Here is a 27,798-nt window from a genome sequence, read left to right on the forward strand (position 1 = left end):
GGGTTACTAATTAAATTTCCCATTTATATTATAGTTTGCAGCCAGTAATTAATGTTCATTAAGTTTATCCAGAAACTTTGGATGTGAAGGCCAGTGTTTTAAATAACTGCATATATTGCATATTCATGTATTTGTGTACTTGTTGAATTATGTGTAATGAAGTTTTCAATGTCAGATTCGCAGGAGTTAGTGTGAAGACAACCTTACTAAGGCGAAGACTCCTGCTAAGCCAAAGATTCCTGCTGAACCAGAGGTTCCTGCTGAACCAAAGGTTCCTGCCGAACCAAAGGTTACTGCCGAACCAAAGGTTCCTGCCGAACCAAATGTTCCTGCTGAACCAAAGACTCCTGCTGAACCAAAGGTTCCTGCTGAACCAACAGTTCCTGCTGAACCAAAGGTTCCTGCTGAACCAAAGGTTCCTGCCGAACCAAAGGTTCCTGCCGAACCAAAGCTTCCTGCTGAACCAAAGGTTCCTGCTGAACCAAAAGTTCCTGCTGAACCAAAGACTCCTGCCGAACCAAAGGTTCCTGCTGAACCAAAAGTTCCAACTGAAGCAAAGGTTCCTGCCGAACCACAGGTTCCTGCCGAACCACAGGTTCCTGCCGAACCAAAGGTTCCTGCCGAATCAAAGGTTCCTGCCATACCAAAGGTTCCTGCCGAACCAAAGGTTCCTGCCGAACCAAAGGTTCCTGCTGAACCAACAGTTCCTGCTGAACCAAAGGTTCCTATTGAACCAAAGGTTCCTATTGAACCAAAGGTTCCTATTGAACCAAAGGTTCCTATTGAACCAAAGGTTCCTGCTGAACCAAAAGTTCCTGCCGTACCAAAGGTTCCTGCCGAACCAAAGGTTCCTGCTGAACCAAAGGTTCCTGCAGAACCAAAGGTTCCGGCTGAACCAAAGGTTCCTGCTGAACCAAAGGTTCCTGCCGAACCAAAGGTGCCTGCTAAAGCAAAGTATCTTGTGGAGACAAAGGTGCCTGTTCCGGTTCGGTCGATTCTGGAGGACTAGATAGAACATGACCTGGAGACGCTGTGGTCGAATTACTTGTAGATGAAACAGTAACTGTAGTACATAGAATGACAGTGAATAACAACAATTATAAAGATGGACCGACCAACAAAAATTACATACGCCCACTCTGCTTCACAGCTCAGTAAATATTATGAATGTCATACTTGTAGTAAGCACGAGTGCGGCTAGCACTGTTGTGGTGGCACATAGTACATTTACGCTAGTATTGCTTGTGAACAACCAATGATAATTCCTTTATCCAGACAAGTATTGAATGAATCATTCATTGGAGCATTATTTAATATTTGCTGAATTTTAAGTCCAGAAGTTCAGTGTTTTCTTTTTAAACACACTTTTTGACAGCTAGACCCATCTCTACTTCTAAGTGTTTGGGTACTTTTTCACAAAACTCAATGTAAACAGATTTACATTAAAATTACACAGTTTGAAGACAATAGTGGTAGAAAGCTTCCTTTAAAATATTACTTGCTGAGGAGCTTTAGTTTTTGAAAAAGTAGGAAAACAGCGTCTCGAAAACAACTTTCGTCTCAGTGAGATAGATTATTATTATGTACAATGTATTTACCAGTTGTGGTATTTAATTACACGTGGTAAATACAATGAACATGATAAAATAATGTTTGTGACATTGTTTTACTCATTTCTCAAAACCTATGACAACTCAGCAAATTTTTTTTATGGGAAGCTTTTTACTATCATTATCTTCAAACCGTCTTAGTTTAATGTAAATCTGTGGACATTTGTGTTTTGTGTCACAAAAAGTACCTAAGCCGTTCAAGTCCAAACTACCTCCTTAAAATTGTACCGTTTAAACACCTTTTTAAAAAAATGGTCTGAGACCTTTGTTGAACGTTGTCAGCCCATGAGGGAAATGGCTCACTTTGATTATAACAAACTATAATCACTTACAGTCTTTTTTTTTTCCAAAGCAGCACCATTTTGGACGATGGCAGAGGATGACGATGATGAGGATGAGGATGAGGATAATTACTAACAGAAGACCGATAACAACATCACAGACAGTTCCACAGCAAACTTCTGCACCTACACAAAACAAAAAATAATCTTTAAGTTGATTTAAAAGGCTTGAGCAATATAAGCAAACATGGAGATGATGCAAATTGTGGAACATTCAACAATGATCAACAATTATAAATGATTGTTAACAACACCAATGCAATATTTATACTCATTCACTCAAGACCCAAAATGAATGACATTTATAGATTTAATATTAACACAGAAATGTTTTGATTATGTAAAAATCTTGTCACAAAAAGGGGGGGGGTTATATTTTAAAAGTAGTGTCATTACAATAGTATGTGTGGATCAGCATCGTCTGATCAAGCTGTATAGTATTGTTGACAAATGCATGTTATTTTTTAAAGAGCTGTCACTGTATCCCTTATAACCCTGAACTGCATGGCTGTGCAGTGTTCTTATCTGGCTCACCTATAAATGGGTCTGGCTTCTTAGTACTCATATGTGGCTCAGTTGATCTGTCAGGCTTTGTAGAACTTGTTGCATCAGGGCGTTGTGTTGTTATATCTGCAGGGAAGACTGTGCAGTTAACTTTTTTACATTCTGTAAATAAAAAAGAAAAACATAGTTTATTGTAGTCTCTTCAGTGACAAACTTTACAGTGTGGGACGGTTGGCTTGTGCGTAAAGCGCTCGCCTCTCACCAAGGTGACCCTGGTTCGATTCCCAGTCGGGGCCATATGTGAGTTGAGTTGTGCGTTGGTTCTCTGCTGTGCGATGAGGGTTTTCCAGACTATCCGGTTTTCCTCCCTCAGGAAAAAAATCAAACACTTTCGATCTTGGCTTTGCTCCGTGGTCATAATGGGTTGATGTGGCTGGCAGCCAAAGGCGCCCTTTCATGCCGTCTTCTCGAACACGTTGTAGCCGTGTCCTCCTCAATTCAGCTCTAGCTGCGAGTAAGGATGATTAGCCCCCCCAAATTATTATTATTATTATTTAAAGCCTCGGCTTCCAGATAATGCCTCCATATAATAATACTCTTTTGATGATTTTCTCTGCCTTGTTAAAGACACTGAACACTATTGGTAATTGCCTAAGACCAGTCTTTTCACTTGGTGTATCTCAACATATGCATAAAATAATAAATTTGTGAAAATTTGAGCTCAGTAGGTCGTTGAAGTTGCGAGATAATAATGAACGAAAAAACACCTTGTCACACGAAGTTGTGTGTTTTCAGATGCTTGATTTCAAGACCTCAAATTCTAAATCTGATGTCTCGAAATCAAATTCGTGGAAAATTACTTCTTTCTCGAAAACTACGTCACTTCAGAGGGGGCTGTTTCTCACAATCTTTTATACTATCAACCTCTCGTCATTACTCGTAATCAAGTAAGTTTTTATGCTAATAATTATTTTGAATAATCACCAATAGTGTCCACTGCCTTTAAATAGCATTGTTTATTGATTACTCCTTTAAACAATTTCTTTGTACTGTATTCATGAAGTATGGAAATAAATGTAAGTTTGAATGAGAGTGAGAATGACTGGCTATCAATGTTAAGTGTCAAAGGGTATGCTGTGAGGATCCATCCTACAGCAAACAAGTGACTGTATACAAAATCAAACTTGCTCAAATTAAACAAAAACACAAACAAATTTACAAGGGCGACTTATTATTTCAAATGTCAAGTAATAAACAACAACAGAAACTGACTGGGTAAAATTTCAATTCAAATTTGAGTTGAACAAAAACAAGATTTATTGTAGTTACACCTGAGTTCAACTTGATTTTATTTTTTCTTACCCTCGTATGAAATTGGATATTGTCGGCACTTGCATTTCCGGTCTTCGGCCAATGTGCCATTGCTCTCCTTCAAATTAAAAATCATCAAACGAGACTGGTTAAAATACATGTGAATACACAAGCAAGTAAAACTACAGTTAGTTATGAAAACGTCACACTACATGCGCATATTATAATGATTTAGGTTAAATAGTTGCTCTCATATTTGACAAACTTAGAACTGATTATTGAACAGTCTGGTGTATTATTGGTGCCTTACCAGTTCTTGGTTTGGATCACATTTGGTGTGGTTTCTGCAATACTCGCAAGTGTTTCTTTTGGCCATGAAAGTGCCTTCAGGACATTCACAACAGCAGCTGGAAAATAAATCAAAAATAGTCAAGATTACTCAAAGAACTTGGGTTCATTTTGTATGACACAAAGCGAAATTGGATTAGATTTACCTTAGACTTACTCGGTTAGGAGATAATGATGGTAGAAATCTTCCCTTGAAATATTACTTGCGGAGGTGTTGTAGTTTATTTGGGGGAAATGAGTGAAACTTATTCCCTGAATAGTTTTGGCTCTGTGAGATGAAGTTGTTTTTAGCATAAGCAACGGGTATATGAGAAAACAATAAAATAGGGAAAAACAGTGATCTAAGTGACATTCAGTAACTTGGTGAGGTAGGGCAATGAATTAGACAACGGATATACGAGGCAACAATAATAGGGAAAAACAATGATCTAAGTGACATTCAGTAACTTGGTGAGGTAGGGCAATGAATTAGACAACGGTTATACGAGGCAACAATAATAGGGAAAAACAGTGAGCTAAGTGACATTCAGTAACTTGGTGAGGTAGGGCAATGAATTAGACAACGGTTATACGAGGCAACAATAATATGGAAAAACAATGATCTAAGTGACATTCAGTAACTTGGTGAGGTAGGGCAATGAATTAGACAACGGTTATCTGAGGCAACAATAATAGGGAAAAACAGTGATCTAAGTGTTATTCAGTAACTTGGTGAGGTAGGGTAATGAATTAGACAACGGTTATACGAGGCAACAATAATAGGGAAAAACAGTGATCTAAGTGACATTCAGTAACTTGGTGAGGTAGGGCAATGAATAAGACAACGGATATACGAGGCAACAATAATAGGGAAAAACAGTGAGCTAAGTGACATTCAGTAACTTGGTGAGGTAGGGTAATGAATAAGACAACGGATATACGAGGCAACAATAATAGGGAAACACAGTGATCTAAGTGCAGTCAGTAACTTGGTGAGGTAGGGTTATGAATTAGACAACGGTTATACGAGGCAACAATAATAGGGAAAAACAGTGAGCTAAGTGACATTCAGTAACTTGGTGAGGTAGGGCAATGAATAAGACAACGGTTATCTGAGGCAACAATAATAGGGAAAAACAGTGATCTAAGTGACATTCCGTAACTTGGTGAGGTAGGGCAATGAATAAGACAACGGATATACGAGGCAACAATAATAGGGAAAAACAGTGAGCTAAGTGACATTCAGTAACTTGGTGAGGTAGGGTAATGAATAAGACAACGGATATACGAGGCAACAATAATAGGGAAAAACAGTGATCTAAGTGACATTCAGTAACTTGGTGAGGTAGGGTAATGAATTAGACAACGGTTATACGAGGCAACAATAATAGGGAAAAACAGTGATCTAAGTGACATTCCGTAACTTGGTGAGGTAGGGTAATGAATTAGACAACGGTTATACGAGGCAACAATAATAGGGAAAAACAGTGATCTAAGTGACATTCCGTAACTTGGTGAGGTAGGGCAATGAATTAGACAACGGTTATACGAGGCAACAATAATAGGAAAAACAGTGATATAAGTGCAGTCAGTAACTTGGTGAGGTAGGGTAATGAATTAGACAGCGGTTATACGAGGCAACAATAATAGGGAAACACAGTGATCTAAGTGCAGTCAGTAACTTGGTGAGGTAGGGTAATGAATTAGACAACGGTTATACGAGGCAACAATAATAGGGAAACACAGTGATCTACGTGACATTCAGTAACTCGGTGAGGTAGGGTTATGAATTAGACAACGTTTATACGAGGCAACAATAATAGGGAAAAACAGTGATCTAAGTGACATTCCGTAACTTGGTGAGGTAGGGTAATGAATTAGACAACGGATATGCGAGGCAACAATAATAGGGAAAAACAATGATCTAAGTGACATTCAGTAACTCGGTGAGGTAGGGTAATGAATTAGACAGCGGTTATACGAGGCAACAATAATAGGGAAAAACAGTGATCTAAGTGACATTCCGTAACTTGGTGAGGTAGGGTAATGAATTAGACAACGGATATGCGAGGCAACAATAATAGGGAAAAACAATGATCTAAGTGACATTCAGTAACTTGGTGAGGTAGGGCAATGAAATAGACAACGGTTATACGAGGCAACAATAATAGGGAAACACAGTTATCTACGTGACATTCAGTAACTTGGTGAGGTAGGGTAATGAATAAGACAACGGATATACGAGGCAACAATAATAGGGAAAAACAGTGATCTAAGTGACATTCCGTAACTTGGTGAGGTAGGGTATTGAATTAGACAGCGGTTATACGAGGCAACAATAATAGGGAAACACAGTGATCTACGTGACATTCAGTAACTCGGTGAGGTAGGGTTATGAATTAGACAACGTTTATACGAGGCAACAATAATAGGGAAAAACAGTGATCTAAGTGACATTCCGTAACTTGGTGAGGTAGGGTAATGAATTAGACAACGGTTATACGAGGCAACAATAATAGGGAAAAACAATGATCTAAGTGACATTCAGTAACTTGGTGAGGTAGGGCAATGAATTAGACAACGGTTATACGAGGCAACAATAATAGGAAAAACAGTGATATAAGTGCAGTCAGTAACTTGGTGAGGTAGGGTGATGAATTAGACAGCGGTTATACGAGGCAACAATAATAGGGAAACACAGTGATCTAAGTGCAGTCAGTAACTTGGTGAGGTAGGGTAATGAATTAGACAGCGGTTATACGAGGCAACAATAATAGGGAAAAACAGTGAGCTAAGTGACATTCAGTAACTTGGTGAGGTAAGGTTATGAATTAGACAACGGTTATACGAGGCAACAATAATAGGGAAAAACAGTGATCTAAGTGACATTCAGTAACTTGGTGAGGTAGGGCAATGAATTAGACAACGGTTATACGAGGCAACAATAATAGGAAAAACAGTGATATAAGTGCAGTCAGTAACTTGGTGAGGTAGGGTAATGAATTAGACAGCGGTTATACGAGGCAACAATAATAGGGAAAAACAGTGATCTAAGTGACATTCAGTAACTTGGTGAGGTAGGGTAATGAATTAGACAGCGGTTATACGAGGCAACAATAATAGGGAAACACAGTGATCTAAGTGCAGTCAGTAACTTGATGAGGTAGGGTAATGAATTAGACAGCGGTTATACGAGGCAACAATAATAGGGAAAAACAGTGTGCAAAGTGACATTCAGTAACTTGGTGAGGTAGGGTTATGAATTAGACAACGGTTATACGAGGCAACAATAATAGGGAAAAACAGTGAGCTAAGTGACATTCAGTAACTTGGTGAGGTAGGGCAATGAATAAGACAACGGATATACGAGGCAACAATAATAGGGAAAAACAGTGATCTAAGTGACATTCAGTAACTTGGTGAGGTAGGGCAATGAATTAGACAACGGTTATACGAGGCAACAATAATAGGGAAAACAGTGATATAAGTGCAGTCAGTAACTTGGTGAGGTAGGGTAATGAATTAGACAGCGGTTATACGAGGCAACAATAATAGGGAAACACAGTGATCTACGTGACATTCAGTAACTTGGTGAGGTAGGGTTATGAATTAGACAACGTTTATACGAGGCAACAATAATAGGGAAAAACAGTGATCTAAGTGACATTCAGTAACTTGGTGAGGTAGGGTAATGAATTAGACAACGGTTATACGAGGCAACAATAATAGGGAAAAACAGTGATCTAAGTGACATTCCGTAACTTGGTGAGGTAGGGTAATGAATCAGACAACGGTTATACGAGGCAACAATAATAGGGAAAAACAGTGATCTAAGTGACATTCCGTAACTTGGTGAGGTAGGGCAATGAATTAGACAACGGTTATACGAGGCAACAATAATAGGGAAAAACAGTGATATAAGTGCAGTCAGTAACTTGGTGAGGTAGGGTAATGAATTAGACAGCGGTTATACGAGGCAACAATAATAGGGAAACACAGTGATCTAAGTGCAGTCAGTAACTTGGTGAGGTAGGGTAATGAATTAGACAACGGTTATACGAGGCAACAATAATAGGGAAACACAGTGATCTACGTGACATTCAGTAACTCGGTGAGGTAGGGTTATGAATTAGACAACGTTTATACGAGGCAACAATAATAGGGAAAAACAGTGATCTAAGTGACATTCCGTAACTTGGTGAGGTAGGGCAATGAATTAGACAACGGATATGCGAGGCAACAATAATAGGGAAAAACAATGATCTAAGTGACATTCAGTAACTTGGTGAGGTAGGGCAATGAAATAGACAACGGTTATACGAGGCAACAATAATAGGGAAACACAGTTATCTACGTGACATTCAGTAACTTGGTGAGGTAGGGTAATGAATAAGACAACGGATATACGAGGCAACAATAATAGGGAAAAACAGTGATCTAAGTGACATTCCGTAACTTGGTGAGGTAGGGTATTGAATTAGACAGCGGTTATACGAGGCAACAATAATAGGGAAACACAGTGATCTACGTGACATTCAGTAACTCGGTGAGGTAGGGTTATGAATTAGACAACGTTTATACGAGGCAACAATAATAGGGAAAAACAGTGATCTAAGTGACATTCCGTAACTTGGTGAGGTAGGGTAATGAATTAGACAACGGTTATACGAGGCAACAATAATAGGGAAAAACAATGATCTAAGTGACATTCAGTAACTTGGTGAGGTAGGGCAATGAATTAGACAACGGTTATACGAGGCAACAATAATAGGAAAAACAGTGATATAAGTGCAGTCAGTAACTTGGTGAGGTAGGGTGATGAATTAGACAGCGGTTATACGAGGCAACAATAATAGGGAAACACAGTGATCTAAGTGCAGTCAGTAACTTGGTGAGGTAGGGTAATGAATTAGACAGCGGTTATACGAGGCAACAATAATAGGGAAAAACAGTGAGCTAAGTGACATTCAGTAACTTGGTGAGGTAAGGTTATGAATTAGACAACGGTTATACGAGGCAACAATAATAGGGAAAAACAGTGATCTAAGTGACATTCAGTAACTTGGTGAGGTAGGGCAATGAATTAGACAACGGTTATACGAGGCAACAATAATAGGAAAAACAGTGATATAAGTGCAGTCAGTAACTTGGTGAGGTAGGGTAATGAATTAGACAGCGGTTATACGAGGCAACAATAATAGGGAAAAACAGTGATCTAAGTGACATTCAGTAACTTGGTGAGGTAGGGTAATGAATTAGACAGCGGTTATACGAGGCAACAATAATAGGGAAACACAGTGATCTAAGTGCAGTCAGTAACTTGATGAGGTAGGGTATTGAATTAGACAGCGGTTATACGAGGCAACAATAATAGGGAAAAACAGTGTGCAAAGTGACATTCAGTAACTTGGTGAGGTAGGGTTATGAATTAGACAACGGTTATACGAGGCAACAATAATAGGGAAAAACAGTGAGCTAAGTGACATTCAGTAACTTGGTGAGGTAGGGCAATGAATAAGACAACGGATATACGAGGCAACAATAATAGGGAAAAACAGTGATCTAAGTGACATTCAGTAACTTGGTGAGGTAGGGCAATGAATTAGACAACGGTTATACGAGGCAACAATAATAGGGAAAACAGTGATATAAGTGCAGTCAGTAACTTGGTGAGGTAGGGTAATGAATTAGACAGCGGTTATACGAGGCAACAATAATAGGGAAACACAGTGATCTACGTGACATTCAGTAACTTGGTGAGGTAGGGTTATGAATTAGACAACGTTTATACGAGGCAACAATAATAGGGAAAAACAGTGAGCTAAGTGACATTCAGTAACTTGGTGAGGTAGGGCAATGAATAAGACAACGGTTATCTGAGGCAACAATAATAGGGAAAAACAGTGATCTAAGTGACATTCCGTAACTTGGTGAGGTAGGGTAATGAATTAGACAACGGTTATACGAGGCAACAATAATAGGAAAAAACAATGATCTAAGTGCAGTCAGTATCTTGGTGAGGTAGGGCAATGAATTAGACAACGGATATACGAGGCAACAATAATAGGGAAAAACAATGATCTAAGTGCAGTCAGTAACATGGTGAGGTAGGGCAATGAATTAGACAACGGTCATACGAGGCAACAATAATAGGGAAAACAGTGATCTAAGTGTTGTTCAGTAACTTGGTGAGGTAGGGCAATGAATTAGACAACGGTTATACGAGGCAACAATAATAGGGAAAAACAATGATCTAAGTGACATTCAGTAACTTGGTGAGGTAGGGCAATGAATTAGACAACGGTTATACGAGGCAACAATAATAAGGAAAAACAATGATCTAAGTGACATTCAGTAACTTGGTGAGGTAGGGCAATGAATTAGACAACGCTCGCCTGACCTCCTTGTCAACCCACGCTTAAGTTTCCAAAGGATAAACACCAAGTACCAAGTACTAAGGGCAAGGGGCTTTTACAAATGGAAAGTCCAGGTGAATAAATAAGCCTTTCTGTCAAATTAAGGCAAAAAACAAAACGAACTGGGTATTCTAAAATTGTTCCAGGCATTTACTAATGAAATTAACTGGCCATCCAGTTGCTAACATTCCCATTTTGTTTCTTACCTGGCCTTGCTGCTCTTGTGCTGTGCGTAGCTACATGTAAAGCCTGAAATTTGTCCTTCTTGCTCACATTCAGTAAAATTATACCCTTCCTAAAGATAACACAAATATAACATTGGGAACAAAAGTATAAATTACCACATGTTTCAAAGGAAAATCGTTTCAAACCTTTACAAAATAAACTGTTAAACCAACAAAGCAAATTTTAATGGTTTGGCTCTGTAAGGATGGAAGCCAACATTGACTGGTAAAAATCAAAATGATACAATCCTCTTAACAAGCATATGGGGAATCCATAAGATCAGTTTTTCTTTTATTATTGACAGCAATAACTCAAGTTCTTGATGACATCAAAAACAACATTTATATAGCACATAAGCAGCGGCATCAATGCGCTTATTTACAAACATTAAATTTCTTAAACAATGTATTGAAAATTTAAAATGTACCTTAAGCTACATACATAATGCAGGAACCATAAAACATATCTGGTAATTCGCAGAGTTGCCCTCCAGTAATTAGTCCTTGTGAGAATTTGTTTGGTAAGTCATTGGGTAGTCTAGAGCGAGTCTTTTAGAGCAAGTCTCACTGCACATCTATCATTGTCATGCTGATCATTTTAATGTTAAACTTGATGTCTAAATTTGAAGTGTACCAACCGTTGCTGTTGAGTTATCACATACACATGCTGATTCTGATGATGACTTTAAGATGAGGACACCAAGAAGTACCAACATTATTGAAGCCATAATCTGAAAAAGATAATATCACAAGAGTCAATATTGAAGATCATGCACCTACTTCTAGAAACTATAAGGCTCCCCCGTTGACTCATGAGCTCACAGGGGAGACTAATAGTTTCTGGCCCACAGTAGGATAACAGGAAAATTGTTCACAATCCAAAACTAATTTTGTTTTTTCAAATCATCTATCCAATTTTTTAACAATAACCATTTCACTTCATGGTGTGTTGAAGTTTTTAAAGCTTTGGTTTTACGTTGCGAGAGACAGTCCGCCATCAACAGTGCTTATGCATGCGCGACATTTGAGCATTGTCATATATTATGTTTTCACACCTTCCATTGGTTAGTATTTTATTGAATATCTAGAAGCTTACTTAGTTACTACTTAACAAATTTAATTACATTTTTGTCCTAAGGCAATGGCTACTATATTAAAATCCAGAGATATCACAAGGCATGAAAGTAAAACACCCCACCCCTCCTTGTTACACTTCATAACAATCCCGTTTCCCTCATTTCAGACCAGTAATGTTTGGTTTCGAGACATAAGAAACCAATCTATGATATTTTCTCTTTAATGTAGACTTACTATTTATTACGCTTACCGGAATTTATTACAGTATGCAGTAAATCAAAAAAAAATAAATTGTTGTTATTTTCACTTGAAATATTTTAATATTTTCCCCACATTTGCACACCATGGATCCCAATTAGTAACCATCTCACGTGGAGACCAGACAACTCGTCCGTTCGGACAACTCGACGGTTCAGACAACTCGACGTTTCGGACAACTCGACGGATGATTTATTCAACCGTAAGACAACTCGACTTGGGGTCAAGACAAGTCGACGGATGGCCATGACGGGGCTCAGCGCGGGGCGGGAGGGGGTAAATAGCGGCCTGGGGTGGGGATGTACTGACTAGCGACTTGGCAATGATGCAAGGGCGTTCCCCGGGGGGAGAGGGGTATATTATGGTGGGTGGGTTTATATCCGGGCAAACGGATAGTTGATTTTTTGATTCTTTTTTTTTACCATGACCCCGCGGCATTTTCATTGCTTGTACCATAGAGCAATGATCGAGTTGTTATTGTTGTTGGTAATAAAGTAAATAAAAGTAAATCTTCTAATAATAGAGCTGTATATAATGTTTTACTTATTTAATGTTTTAATTGTGTTTTTTAAACCTTTTATTTTGAATAAATTGAAGACAACTGCTAGCTGGCTACACATAGAGTCATACCATGGTCATACTCATAGTCTGTTTTTTACACAAAAAGTCTTGAGATAGTCACTAACAGATGTTTCTGCAAGTATGGCTTCACTGGAACACCACACTTCTTGTGATAAATAATAATTGGTAAATAATAAAGATCAATATTATAGAATCGCAGGAATTATACAGGAAAGTTTGTGTAAACATGACAGTATTAAACGGAGGTCGGCCGCTCAACCGTCGACTTGTCTTGGCCATCCGTCGAGTTGTCTCAAAGTCGAGTTGTCGGAACCGTCGAGTTGTCGGAACCGTCGAGTTGTCTGAACCGTCGAGTTGTCCGAACGGACGAGTTGTCCGACGGACGAGTTGTCTGACATTCTCTCACGTGATCCATAGTGACTAAAGCAGAATGAAACTCAATCTAGCAGATAGGCCCCCTAGTAGTTTTGTTTTGAACTTTCGAGGTTGGATGATGTTTGTTTGACTCATGTTGGCATAATAATGCACTAGTGATTATTACCAAAAATCAATCATTTGATAAATGTTGAGCATAACCAACGACAGGAAAGTTTATTCTTAGCATGATTAAGCCTGATGAAAATACAGACCGTGAGTAAACTGCATAGCTTCTGTCACCGGTGCAGCTTGCACAATTTCGCGGTAAACGGGAATCAAAGTTGGGGACCGAAAACATATGAGGGTCGATAACGTTTGACGCTACGATATCGATAAACAAGTTTACAGTCGTTTGACCAGTTCTGGATCACTTCTTGAATTCACATGGTTTTTTGTTGCAATCTCTTTGATATCTTAAACAAAAAAGTTTATCAGTTTACCTAAACATGTCATAAAACTCACCAAGTATTCACTGACAAAAAAAGATTAGTTCTTTTGAAGAGGCTTTGAGAAAAGTATCGTCACCGGTTTGACCAGTTCAGGATCAGTTGAATCTATTCTGAATCAGTAGAGTGCCCTTTATTGCAAACCCAAACTCCCATTCATAAAACTGTCTCTCAAGGACACGACAAATCAGAGGTGTGTTGGCATGGACTTGGACTTCCTTTCTTGAGTGAATGTCATGCAAGTGTCTTTAATAGCAGCGCAAAAACCCAGCGACAAAACCACAAAACAACAGCAAAGGCAAATGAAAAAGTGAAGCGAACCTAAAAAGCTTAATTTTCTCACAAAATAAAAAATCTACAAGAATTTGTTGAAGTAATGTTTCTCAAAATCAACTAAATAAACTTTCTACTGCAGTAGTATGATTTTACCAGACTTAGTAAGTTAGTGCGGCACCATTTGACGCAATGAGATGTTAAGTGATCCCGAACTGGTCAAGGGTAAGTTGCCCCCTCAAAGAAGATTTTGATAACTTCGTCTCCTCAAAAAAGCAAGATGACTGCACAGTATTTACAGGAATGTTTTTTTACACATTCTTATCATTTTACATAAATATTTTTTGCCCCGGCACTCCAATTCTAAAGGTAAGAAGTTTTAACAGTGTTTTTCAACCAACATTTTTCAACAAAAAAAATGACAAATTTCGCAGACAACCTTCAGGAAAACGGCCATAATTTATTTGCTGATGATGTTTGGCACCTTATTTTGGGTTTGTTGGTTTAATGGATGTTAATCTTCACATTTATCAACAGAAATTGGTAATAATGAGAAATGATATAATTATTTGGTTATTGCAAATTTGAAGTGATCCCGAACTGGTCAATGATCCCGAACTGGTCAAATGACTGTATTATTTGTTTATAATTATTATACTTACATTTTCAATGATTTTATATACCGAGCGACAGGAAGGGTCGGAAACTGGTGATCATGGGTGTGATTGATGAATTGGATGATGGCCGGCAGGCATGGCAGGTGGGTGGGGTGGCGGTATGGGTGTGTGGAATTAGTCTTGGTTACAAGACCATTGGTGTTGCGCGGTCACACACAACCAACGTTCCGATTATGCATAGCCTTGATCAAGGCGCTACAGCCAGCCGCGATCTGCAAAATCCCAGTCCCCATCACTGAATTCCACCAGTGCACCCCCATACATAACACAGTGCATATAATACGTATACAGCGTATGTACACACATACGTACTGTACATGTACATGTACCATCTGTATACGGTACACTTACGGTACATGGGTACTTCCTAGCCACGTGTGCGAGGTTGAAAGTAGTAAGACACGACCGTACTCACGACTACGCTATACTGTTCTCGCTGTACAATGTATGGTAATGTACATTTGTGTATGCACTGCATGCGTGTGCATAGTCTTGGTTCCAAGACCATTGGTGTTGCGCGGTCACACACAACCAACGTTCCGATTATGCACGGCAAAAACTGTCCACGCTTGTAATGAACGAACGCTAGCGGGCGCTGTTTCTCTGATTTACGGATCTCACCATGTCCTGTGCTCACCATGGTCTTGGATATTTGCAAATTGAAGGCGTGGCCAGACTATGTAAATTACTTTTAATGTATGCAATATTCATATCACGTGACGAATTGAAGATGACTATTCAAACTAGATCGAGTCAAAGGTCAATATGATCGGCGGTCTTTTTTTAATAATCTTTGCTCAAAGAGTGATTCCGTGGTCATTATAGGCCTATTAAAAGGAAAACAGTGAAATTTTAAGTATAGGTACCTATTCAGATTATGGATACGTGACGATTTGAAATCGTAAATAATGGTCAAAAATCGAACGTAAAATTAGCATTCAGAGAGTCCGTGTATCGGACGCTGTATGGGCCCACGGCGTGGAGCAATCGGAACGTGAAATAAGCCTTGTGGAATATCACGTACCGCCCATGCCGTGTCTCGTGGGGTTGAAGGTGTTAAATCCCAGGCGCTATGAACTCCCAGCTTGCGGGTGTCGAATCCGTTGTTTCTTATGATCGCAACGTTCCAATATGCTCCATTTTAATTCATGGCCCCTAATTTCTTTTTGTTATGAGTTTTCAGGTAATTTTGATGATGTCAAAACCTAGGAATATCGCATATTGTTATATTGACAGTGTTATTGTGTGAGTAGCTTAAAAAAATTATGAGAATTTTTTATAAAAGGTTTAAATAAAAACAATGCTAAAACAAAATTCCCTCAAAGCATAATTTTGTCAAACAAAGTATTATTTTTTTAATTCTGTGAATGAAGAGTTATTTTTGAGGTAATGATTAAACTGGGCAACTAGTGGAATTTAATGACCCGTCTATTCGCCTCAAATAACTGGGAGTTGAATAGCAGTAGTCGCCGCTGGACAAGCAATCAAAACTCGAAATTTCTCATGAGTTATTCCAAAAGATATTGTTACGACTACATTCCCAAAAAATGTTATTTGGTTACGTTCCAAGCTACGCAGCTACTCGGCTACGTTTACGTTCCAAGATACGCTTAGGTCTACGTTCCTTCAAGTTACACTATAATATCAAAAGGTATGTTTTCAAGCCCGAGTCAAGCTACGCTTACATTCCAAGATACGCAGCTACGTTTACGTTCCAAGATACGCTTAGGTCTACGTTCCTTCAAGTTACACTATAATATCAAAAAGTACGCTTCCAAGCCCGAGTCAAGCTATGCCTACGTTCAAAGATACGCAGCTGCGTTTATGTTCCAAGATGCTACGCTTCAGTCCAAGATATGCTTACGTTCCAAAAGATGTCAACGTTCCAAGCTACACAGCTACTCAGCTGCGCTTACAGATCTGCTTACGTTCCTTCAAGTTACGCCATAATATCAAAAGGTACGCTTTCAATCCCATGTCAAGTTACGCTTACGTTCCAAGATACGCAGCTATGAATTATGTTCCAAGATATGCTTACGCTCCACCAAAAGATACTGTTACGTTCCAAGCTACGCAGCTACTCAGCTACGCTTATACACTCCAAGATACTAATAGGTTACGCTACAATATCAAAAAGTACGCTTTCAATCCCAAGTCAAGCTACGCTTACGTTCCAAGATATGCAGTTACGGTTACGTTTCAAAATACGTTCTCACAAAGATGCTTTTGAATCCCTCAAGATTTCCTTCCCCCAAGATTAAAAAACTTTCACTGTGAATAACACTACAGGGCCCACCAGTTAATATCTGTTTGGCAGAAAATACTGTACACAATTTCTTTACTATCCAAAAATTTACTTGGGCACTACAAAATTTCAAATTTAATTAAAAATTGGCTGGCAACCAGTTTCTGCTAAGCAATACTATTTTGTGCTAACTATAAGCAAATTGTTTAGCCAATACAGAGGCTTCATCAGTGTGGGCCCTGGCACGTCGGGAGCATAACGCCACGATCGCATTTCAAGCTGCATATCATGGCAATGCAGGTGTCTGGATCTGGACATTATACACAGAAATGTTTGTGCTGGTACCACAAACCTTTCTTTATCGTATTTCCACCCTGTGTCAAAGTTTCAAATCCTACTGATCTGGACATTATTATACTCCGATAAAAACTTATATACCCACACACAGAGTAAAGCAAAAGTCATGCAATGGAATTACTGCATGCATTGTACACTACATGCACAACACTGATGAATTATTCATGAGCCAACCGCAACGCAGCCTCTGATTGGCTCCACCGGAAAGTCGGGGGAGATTTGCCGAAAAACAATAAAAAAGTTAAGACCCGTCGTTGCAAATATTCAAGACCATGGTGAGATCTAAATCAGAGAAACAGAGCGCCCGCTAGCGTTCGTTCATTACAAGCGTGGACAGTTTTTGCCGTGCATAATCGGAACGTTGGTTGTGTGTGACCGCGCAACACCAATGGTCTTGGGACCAAGACTAATCCCTGCCAAGAACCACTTAACCTCTGGTAAACACTACGCACTGAGAAACCCCCAATAAGCCAACTAATAATTAATCAAACTACTTTCTGTTGAAACTTAATGGAGTTTCACATGGTATCAAAAATACACAAATTCTTGTTAATTCCCTACCAAAACAATGTAAATGAGAATATGACATGAACTATTTTGTATCGCGGAGGGACTCATCCTGAGAGTGAACCAGCACTAAGCCCGCGAAACGTTACGTTAAAGGGACGATGTATGTAAAATGGTACACTTTGGAAACGTTGATTAAAGGGACGCTGTATATAAATACATCAAAGGCCGTTTCCCCACAATTTCCCTACTTTAAAGATCAGTCGCCCTCGAACGATCCAATTTTTAAATACTTAGTATATCTTCAAATCTCTCCTCACTGATTGCTTCTTTTTGAAACCTTTAGAAAAACAATCATAAATTTACATAATTAACTATCAATACCACAAGTTTCAATTGGAAAGTATTCTAACATTAGTCAACCTCACTTTACACATATATTGTGGTGACACTTAGGTCATGCCCTGTGAAATTTTACAGGTAACCACTTGTATAGAGTAGAGTATAGTTCTAAAATTAGTTAATCGCGGTAGGATATTGCCCGCGTTTAGCAGTGAGTCGTTTGGAACAGCGTAGTCCATACAATGTTATACATTTTAATTGAGGTCTTTTTGGCCACGTTTCTGTTTATACATTGTTATACATTTTGAGGTCAACCAGAGTTGCACAGAACACACCGTGGGAACTTTCTCCACACACTATGATAATACAAATATATAAATGGTGATTCAAGACTATCAAAGTTTTTATAGAAAACACTTTGTATACAAATAGTCTTAAAACTGCATGAACAAATCATGAGATATATAATTACACTAATCAGTTCTTACGTGAGGCAATCATTCTTACTCCTCTTTTAACTCTTACTACACTACTCTTACTCTTACTACTCAATTGGATTTCACAAGGCAGGCAAAACTATATCTCAACTACCCACAGATATGTGAATACAATAACTATTTTTAGCTCAAAAATACAAGTACAGTGATCTTTATACAATACAGATGTCACAAATCAGAGGAACTGGAGAATAAAATGGCTTTACACAGCACTCAATATCAATCACATTATTACTCATTAAACTGTATAAGGCCAACCAATGTCTAGCAAATCCTTTTGTTAGGAATAAAATGCTGACTAATCAAACATGCCTTTCAAACAGTATTTTAGGAGCAATGCCCGTCACTCAAAGTTCTTAGGGTCACAAAACATAGGAATTGGAATTGGAAGTCAATGAAAATACACAACTTGATAACTTGCTAGATATTCATGCTGAACACAACCCGTCACTACACGTACTTAGGGTAACCATATACTCACATCGAAGTGTACATAAAATGACTAACTCCAAACCAATAAATATAGTGATTGATACATAACAATAGCACTTAAAATTCCCCAAGAACACTCTAAGATCACAATATGAACATGTTCCAGAAAGTCAATTATCTGTTTTTCCACAGAAAGATCATACTTCAAAATATAAGACTCAATTACTCAATTACCTCCTTGGCCACAATGTTGATATATTAGTGAAAAAGGTTCACTTTTGGACACAAATTACAAATAGGTCTAAACAACTCGTACAGGTGCTACTCGCACGTTCCGTCACCTATAGTGAACAGACAATCCTCTGCTATTTACACAAAATTTAAGTAATGGCATTTGGCCACAGACCCAAGATAAAATGTACAGTGGGTCTACTGATGGTCACCGCTACTGCCCAGACAGGTACATGAATATGAAAATAAATTGCAATCCCTAAATACAAGGGAGACTTCCCTACTTTTTCTTTCGCTTTGCCATCTGGCAAACAAAATGAGGGGCGGTCGAAGCTGACATGGTGGCTATCGTTAAAAACACTCACAGTAGGAGAAACAAAAACTCCTCCTGCCACCTCTACATAAAACTAGCAGCTTCAAAAACAACTGGCTTAATATTAAGCGGCACAGCCTCCTCAAAAAATACATCATTCACATGAGAAATAGAAGGGGAAAAATCAATCGGGTCAGGTGACTGCAATTTATCAGTGTCTGCATTCAAATTTTCAAGACACTTGAAAATATTAGAAAATCTAGCATCTAATGCAGCTTTGATGCTATCGACCACATTTGTATTAATAGGACATTCATCTTCGTCTTCATCTTCACGTAAAAAACTAGTGAAGGAACTCACAATGGTTTCAGCTAAAGCACTGTTTGACTTTGAAACATTGTCTGGCACAGACATAGTTTGAATACTATTATTATCTTCTTCTTATTTCTATAAGCAATGTACATACAAAATTATGGCTTGTTGAAATACACTGAGGCCTAAATTATCGACCTTCAAAACAGTCTGCTCTTATACAGACAAAAATACAAGTCCAAAAGATGTCTCACCAACACGGTTGACAAAAAGTACTATTGCATTTCACGAACTCTCAACTGACAATACACACAGTCTTACAAAGACTTAAAAAGTTATTAGTTTGCCGAGACAAGTAGTCATAAGTATACACCATCACACAAGTGCAACAAGAAATATGCAGTTAGCTGAAAACTCAGTTACAATATTATGTGTGCAACAAGAAAATTATTTTCTCCTAGTCAGGCAGCTTATGACCATATTTGAGATGGATGTGGACGTTCCGGACAAAAGCACCAAATTTTGTCCACGTGTTCCTTAATACCTAAGCTTTGCATTTTTGATAGGAACCACCTCACCAAAACACGTTATGGCGGCCATCTTGGATTTCCAAGATGGCTGCCATTTAAAAACCCATATTTACCAATATCTCAGCTTCTAAGTCACCTAGGATCATAATTTTGGTGGCTAAACATACATTTCCATGGTCAAGGAACACAACTGTACCACTCAGAAAAGCAGCACAAATTTATTTTCTATAAATGTCAGCCATCTTGGATTTTTAAGACGCACGCTATGTAAAAACCCAGTACAATTATCTCAGCTTCCAAATCACTTAGCGGCTTTATTTTGGTGGCTAAGCATAAATTTTCATGGTCAGTGAACTCGACCTCACCACCTAGAAAGGCAGCCGTCTTGGATTTTCAGGGTTCGAGCCACGTTAAACCATGGTTAAACATACATTAAAACGTCACCTTAGATCACATCTTATTGTGTCAAAACATACATTTTCACCATGAAGGAATACAATATTGCAACATTTTAAAAGAGCAGCAGAAGTTTATTTTTACTACATATACATTATGAACACATACCATAAATTAACTAGAAATTGAGAGTTTGTGTACAAACTCAGGGTGTTCGGGTGAATGGTCAAATGAGGTCACGTTGTGTACAACATTTGTAGAACATTACAAGAGGTTTCATGTAGTGAAAGAATCTTGTACGTAGCGTTTGTGGTTCTCAAGATATGAATTTTTCAATTATTTACCGTTTATTTAACGTAATGACGTCATCGATGACGTCATCATTCCAAAAAAGTTGCGGGTTCATCTACTCATGAAGGTTCATGTTTATGATAAGTTTCAAGTTCATAGTAGTTTAACATTTTGTTCAAAATCGCACGAAGAAAGATGAGGCGAATCCCAGCGTAGTGGAATTTGAATTACGCGCGCCTTCAACGGAGTCTGCATGTGTATACACAACCCGTAATGCCCACAGCCACGCAGTGCTGTTTTGTCGTAGAGCATGGATACAATGTAGGCCTACATGAACTACACGCACACACACCCACAAGCAAAAGTGTGCACACACATGCGGAAATAACAGCGCGGCCTGTGCACCATACAGGGCGCCCTCATTTGGGCTATATTAAAAAAAAGTTAACGACCGGAATGTCAAAGTTTGCATATTATTATAAAAAGTATTTCGCCTCAGAGTCCCTTGTCCTCAAAAAGCACACTTTCCAAACTCGTACGAACTTGAAACTTCACACAGTTCAGATATTTATTAGGAGAGCAAATCTATCAAGTTACGTCATCCATTCTTTGTTGATCTACAGCAGTACACAAAGTACAATGATAATTAATACGAAGGGTCCTTATAGAAGATACGTGGAGCTGCTGCAGCGTCGCCTCAATCTCATAAACGATTTGATTCCAACTTCCCTATTGAAAAGCATAACATTATATAATGATGTAGATCTGAAGTAGGGATCAGCTCAATGGATGAAGTGTAGAATATACCTAGATGAGAGGTCAGGAGCGTTGAAGTGTGTGAACGCAGGATGGAAATCTAATGGCATCAAAGCTGTGATTTGTGCACAGCTAGCTCAAATTATTATGACAGAAGGGTTGCAATGAGTGGGTTAAAGTGCGATGGATCGCCCGATTGCCTCTCGATCACCTCTCGATCACCAGATGTCAATGATGGCAACTGACTGATAGCCTCGCCAACACCGTGCGGCTTTCCAAGGGTCCCCGTAGTGTGACGAGAGGTACACGGCGTGCTGCCAATAATGGTAACGAGAATGATACCAAACAAAATAATAGACTCAGAAAATTGCGGACGACAGCATAAAGGTGCGTTCCGCGTTATGACGTCACACTCTCAAACGACGACCCCTCTGTGCCGACGCAAAAGGGGGCAGCTGATTGGCCGATAGTTGTTTTTGGTGCGTTAAACGTACGCGTGACCTCAGCGTATCAACAGCGGTGCGTTACGACAAGTACAACACTTTGTGACAGAAAATAGAGATTTTTATCAGTTCTTTAAACAGTTATTCGTCGAAATAATTATACTCTCCATTAAGAAACTTCGCCATGTTCCAAGCACTCACTGACCATGTCTATGTTTCTCTTGGATTGTAGCCCTCATACCGTTCAGCCATCTTCTTCAGAAAATGGATGACGAAACATTTCGCCTAAGAGTCTCCGAGATGGCAGAGTTCATCTCTAACTACCTCAGTACAGTCAAGGAACGCCGGGTGTTTCCTGACGTGGAACCAGGCTATCTGAAGAGTCTACTCCCGGTGCAGGCACCGACAACATCAGAAACTTTGGAGAGCATTATGAAGGATGTAGAGAACAAGATACTTCCAGGGGTACGTCAAATACTTCAGTATTATATCATCGTTTTGTTGTCGATTGTGTGTAATTTCATTGTACGTTTAATACTCTACATTTTCATTGGTTGTTATATATTATTATATGAAACTATGGAGAAGAAGAATTTGAAGGCTTTCTTTTTGAGATATCGCCAACAATCTGGATCAAATAATATTATAATGTTCACGCAGGAAGAACAATCCAATTTGTTCTTATTTTTAACCGTGCTAAGTCGCAACACTATAGTCAAGCTTTACTATATTTGTTCTACCACTGTAGATGACCCATTGGCAGCATCCATCCTTTCCCTTCCATGCCAATTTTTTACTCGCACCTTGTACAATAAAATGCACCTGCAACACTTGCCACCGCACATAGGAGTAGAACAAGAACACTAGTAAAGCTTTACTATTTGTTCTACCACTGTATATGACCCATTGGCAGCATCCATCCTTCCCCTTCCATGCTTACTTTCAACACTAGTCAAGCTTTACTGTGTTTGTCCTACCTCTGTAGATGACCCATTGACAGCATCCATCCTTCCCCTTACATGCATACTTTCAATACTAGTCAAGCTTTACTGTGTTTGTTCTACCACTGTAGATGACCCATTGGCAGCATCCATCCTTCCATGCTTACTTTCCAGCTGGTAACTCCTACCCATCTATCTTAGCCAGTCTGCTCTCCGATGGATTAGGCTGCATCGGCTTCTCGTGGGTATAAGAACCCCATCCGTTTCTTTGGACATGCATCATAAGAACAGTTCATTTTGGAGGATATTTCTCGTGGAATTGTGGGAGCGACAAGATGGGACAAGGGTCTGGGGGGGGGGGGGGGCTTCTCACACTCCTCTCAATGATAGCCTGTTAAATATCTTTGCTCATGATAAGTCCAAACAAAAAACACAACTCGATGACAAAAATGAAATTTCTATTGCATGCATGGGCACTGGTTGACCTTGTTGTGTAACTATTCGAATTGAATGTTGTTTGTTGCTTTGTTTGTTAATGAAGAAATGCTTAGTGGGAAAATGTAATTCGGGTTACAAGACAAAAGAACGCACCTTGTAAACTCTAGAATTTGTGATTAATGCTACATTAGCATTGCTAATGTCAATAATTGTATTGTATTCAGGCGGCAAGTCCAGCTATGACTGAATTAGAAACGGTGATGGTTGATTGGTTGGGTAGGATGATGGGCTTGCCCAATGAGCTGTTGCCATACACAAAGGGCTGCACGGGGGGCGGAGTTTTGCAGGTATTGCTTCATAAATATTATGATTTCATTTTATGTTTTATAAATACGGGCTGTAGATTCCTTAGGAGCAACATTAGAGAATAATTAAGTAAGAGCCCTTGTTTAAACCCGCTGACTTCAAAACAGAATTGCGTTGCGGGTCTTCTTTTCATTTGGTGACGATAGGCTACCCATTAAAGTTTTTTTATATATATAATAATAATAATAATAATAATAATAATAATAATAATAAAATTTTTGCGGAATAAACCCAATCTGAATGTAGAAATCCTCTTTTAAAACTCACCAACATTGTATTTGATTTACAGGGGTCTGCCAGCGAGTGTACTTTGGTGTGTATGCTTGCTGCGAGGACAAAGGCTTTGCAGAAACTAAGAAAAGTTTATCCGCATAAAGACGATTATGATTTGCTGCCAAAATTGGTGGCATATTTCTCTGAAGAGGTAAGCTGGGTACTCTGGGTAACGAAAGCATTTTTTGTAAGTTTTCTAAAAGAAATCAAAATTAATGATGTGCAGTTTCACTTTATTTTAGGCGCACTCGTCTGTTGAAAAAGCTGCAAACATTGCTTTTGTGAAGAGACGAAAACTTCCAACAGACAAGCACTATGCATTCAGAGGGAAGACACTTCGAAAAGCAATGGAGGTAGGTAATAATATACCCCATGGGGAAGACATGGGAATAATTGTAATTAAAAAAAAAATTAAAAAAGGATCACGATATTTACCAGATAAACTTCTTCGCTCAAAAAATCTTTCCAAAAACTTGTAAAATCAAATGTTCCTCTTTTGTTTCTTTTTAGCAAGATGAAAAGAGCGGCCTTGTTCCTTTCTTCGTAAGTATAAACAATCGGATGCGAACAAGCTGAGAAAATGAGTCCTTTCCAATGACACCAAAATATGTGATTGTGGCATATCACCCCAATCTATGCCACACCTTCTACAATGCCCAGTCAAACTATAAGATAGTGATAACATCCATGAGCAATACAAGAAACTATAAATGCATTGGATTTTCATTTTTTTTTTATTTGTAATCAACAGGTATGCGGAACGATTGGAACCACAAGCAGCTGTGCATGTGACAATCTCGATGAACTTGGAGAGACGTGTTCAGCGAATGGTAGGGATGTATGGCTTCACGTTGACGGTGCATACGGGGGAAACGCTCTTATCTGCCCGGAGTTCAGGTACTTGCTTCGTGGATTTCAGGTAAAAAACGAAACTCCTGAATGTTTTTTAATTGTCAAATATTCTTATTACATTGTGCTATTATCAGTTCTGTCTGGTTGTTGTTTTACTTTCTTTATGTTTCAGTATGTGACGTCATTCAACGTTAACCCTAACAAATGGCTGCAAGTGAACTTTGATTGCTCTGTGATGTGGTATGAAATTTTCATTTGTTTCATTTGCACCCAATAGCCAAAAAAACAACACAAACAATATTTTTAAATGATTGTGGCATTGGCAATTAAAATTGTTCTTTATTTGCAGGCATGTTCGGATTTAAATGTGATCGAGCTAGAAATCCTTTGGGACTTGATGGGCCAATTATGAATTAGTTTTATACATTTTTTACATCATCTGAAGGGTTCGAGATAAGAATGCACTTATAGACGCCCTCACCGTTAACCCGGCCTATCTTCAGCATGATAATGACGACCGGGTCATAGACTACCGAGTAAGTTTAATAATGACTGTTTGCAGAAAATAGAATGAACCAACATTAATATAGCGAAATCTGCAAAACCTGTTTGATTTCTTAGTGAATTTCCCTCCTTGATCACCTTTTATACAGAACTGGACCATACCCCTAAGTCGGCGATTTCGGGCCCTTAAGCTTTGGTTTGTTATCCGGATGTATGGCGTGGAAGGCTTGCAACAGTTCGTACGATTGGTAAGGCAGTGATAAAAGGAGTTCCCCCCTCCCCCCTCAGGCGATTTCGGGCCCTTAAGCTTTGGTTTGTTATCCGGATGTATGGCGTGGAAGGCTTGCAACAGTTCGTACGATTGGTAAGGCAGTGATAAAAAGAGTTCCCCCCTCCCCCGTCAGGCGATTTCGGGCCCTTAAGTTTTGGTTTGTTATCCGGATGTATGGCGTGGAAGGCTTGCAACAGTTCGTACGATTGGTAAGGCAGTGATAAAAAGAGTTCCCCCCTCCCCCGTCAGGCGATTTCGGGCGCTTAAGCTTTGGTTTGTTATCCGGATGTATGGCGTGGAAGGCTTGCAACAGTTCGTACGATTGGTAAGGCAGTGATAAAAGGGGTTCCCCCTCCCCCCTCAGGCGATTTCGGGCCCTTAAGCTTTGGTTTGTTATCCGGATGTATGGCGTGGAAGGCTTGCAACAGTTCGTACGATCGGTAAGGCAGTGATAAAAGGAGTTCCCCCTCCCCCCTCAGGCGATTTCGGGCCCTTAAGTTTTGGTTTGTTATCCGGAAGTATGGCGTGGAAGGCTTGCAACAGTTCGTACGATCGGTATATAAGGCGGTGATAAAAGGGGTTTCCCCCTCCCCCCTCAGGCGATTTCGGGCCCTTAAGCTTCGGTTTGTTATAAGGCTTGCAACAGTTCGTACGATCGGTAAGGCAGTGATAAAAGGGGGGTTCCCCTCCTCAGATGCGTGTTGGTATCTCCAAAAACAAAAGGGCCATTGTAAAATCTCCAGAAACTTCTTTCAATCGCTCGCAGAAAAATAATATTTTTCTGCTTCACATTATTCAAATATTTAATTGTTTAAATTCATCTTATCAACCACCGTAACCTTAGAAAATTGCGGTACGAGGACTCGGTGCTTTTTACCCTGCTAGCCTAGACTGTACCAGCAGCCAGTATATCGGTATCATACAAAGAGATCCTGGTCAAGTTGACATTGTGATTGTATTCATTTAGCATTATTTTTCCTTTGTCTTGCTGTTTTATGTACACGGAAATTCATTGTACTGTGGTGTTTTATGTCTGTTTGTCTTTAAGCATGTTAGGCTGGCACAACTATTTGAGACGCTGGTGCGACAGGACCCTCTGTTTGAAATCGTCGGTGATGTAGTCTTTGGATTGGTTTGCTTCAGGATTAAAGTATGTAGTACTGCAACCGGTTAATAATGTAGAAAATTTTTTTGTTAGATGGATCAAACTAATAAAGTAGTTATATGACAGCAGTGATATAAACACTTTGTTATACATTCTTTGTCAAATAATGTTTTGAATACTTTGCAGTTTTGTGGAATTGGAAAAGGGTTCTATATCCTTCAAATCATTAAATTGTATTAGTTTGTAAGCTATCAACTTTGTCCAACAAGAATCTGTCACAATAAGTATTTACTTATACATTACTTTCTGTTCCTTGAAAATGATTGACCATTCCGTTGTATTAATACAGGGACAGGACAAACTAACAGAGGTTCTTCTAAAACGTATCAACACTTCAGGAGAAGCTCACATGATCTCAACTCGCTTGGATGATAAGTTTGTCATCCGGTTTGCCGTTTGTCATCCTCAAGCAACTGAAGATCACATCACACAGTCTTGGAACATTATTAGGCACCATGCTTATCACACATCGTTCCCAAAGGATGGCGCTGTTGAAAAGTTGTTACAGAATTAGAAACATTGAAAAGTACAGAAAGAAGAATTGGAACCATTTGTGTTGGGAAATGCACTGTGCAGAGCAAGATAGGCCTAAGGACTACCAACCCTTTTTCTTTGGCGCTACCATAGTAGCCTTTTTAGTCTAAACATACGGGCTGCCGTGGGTACCTTGTCGAAAGGCGAGGTGATACCCATCCAGTCTCCATTAGAATCATAAAGGAAGCTTGGAAAATTAATCTATTGGCAGGGTCATTGGCTTTTGGCAGGGTCATTGGCTTTTATTTACTAATAAAGTGGCTAGAAATTAAGTAAACATGTTTTTTTTTTTAGTGAGTAGGCTTGGTTTAGCGGCTGGTGTCAAAATAATATGGGGTG

The 27,798-nt window shown here is 39.1% G+C and overlaps 2 protein-coding genes across 4 annotated transcripts; one reads left to right on the plus strand and one right to left on the minus strand.

The window, feature by feature from the left end:
- Positions 1-819: 819 nt before the first annotated feature.
- On the minus strand, positions 820-14,827 carry LOC139950528 (uncharacterized). The gene is made up of 8 exons (XM_071949258.1): positions 14,449-14,827; positions 11,372-11,464; positions 10,716-10,804; positions 4,077-4,173; positions 3,818-3,884; positions 2,486-2,617; positions 1,943-2,077; positions 820-1,063 (listed from the first exon to the last, which is right to left on the minus strand). The coding sequence occupies exons 2-8, from the start codon at positions 11,459-11,461 to the stop codon at positions 945-947; spliced, it is 729 nt and encodes a 242-aa protein (XP_071805359.1). The 5' UTR covers positions 11,462-11,464; positions 14,449-14,827; the 3' UTR covers positions 820-944.
- A 7,387-nt stretch (positions 14,828-22,214) lies between these two features.
- LOC139950519 (tyrosine decarboxylase-like) lies at positions 22,215-27,780 on the plus strand. 3 transcript variants are annotated; one of them, XM_071949248.1, is made up of 12 exons: positions 22,215-22,580; positions 23,188-23,301; positions 23,719-23,841; positions 24,150-24,284; positions 24,376-24,486; positions 24,644-24,676; positions 24,885-25,052; positions 25,158-25,225; positions 25,431-25,521; positions 25,639-25,737; positions 26,809-26,910; positions 27,215-27,780. In XM_071949248.1, exons 1-12 carry the CDS (start codon positions 22,380-22,382, stop codon positions 27,437-27,439), a joined length of 1,470 nt encoding a protein of 489 aa, XP_071805349.1. In that variant the 5' UTR covers positions 22,215-22,379; the 3' UTR covers positions 27,440-27,780. The 3 variants fall into 3 exon arrangements, with proteins under 3 accessions (XP_071805349.1, XP_071805350.1, XP_071805351.1); XM_071949249.1 differs by lacking the exon at positions 25,639-25,737; XM_071949250.1 differs by lacking the exons at positions 26,809-26,910; positions 27,215-27,780 and having other exon boundaries at positions 25,607-25,671.
- Positions 27,781-27,798: the final 18 nt, after the last annotated feature.

The sequence above is a fragment of the Asterias amurensis genome, chromosome 18, assembly GCF_032118995.1.
Source record: "Asterias amurensis chromosome 18, ASM3211899v1".
NCBI lineage: Eukaryota > Metazoa > Echinodermata > Asteroidea > Forcipulatida > Asteriidae > Asterias > Asterias amurensis.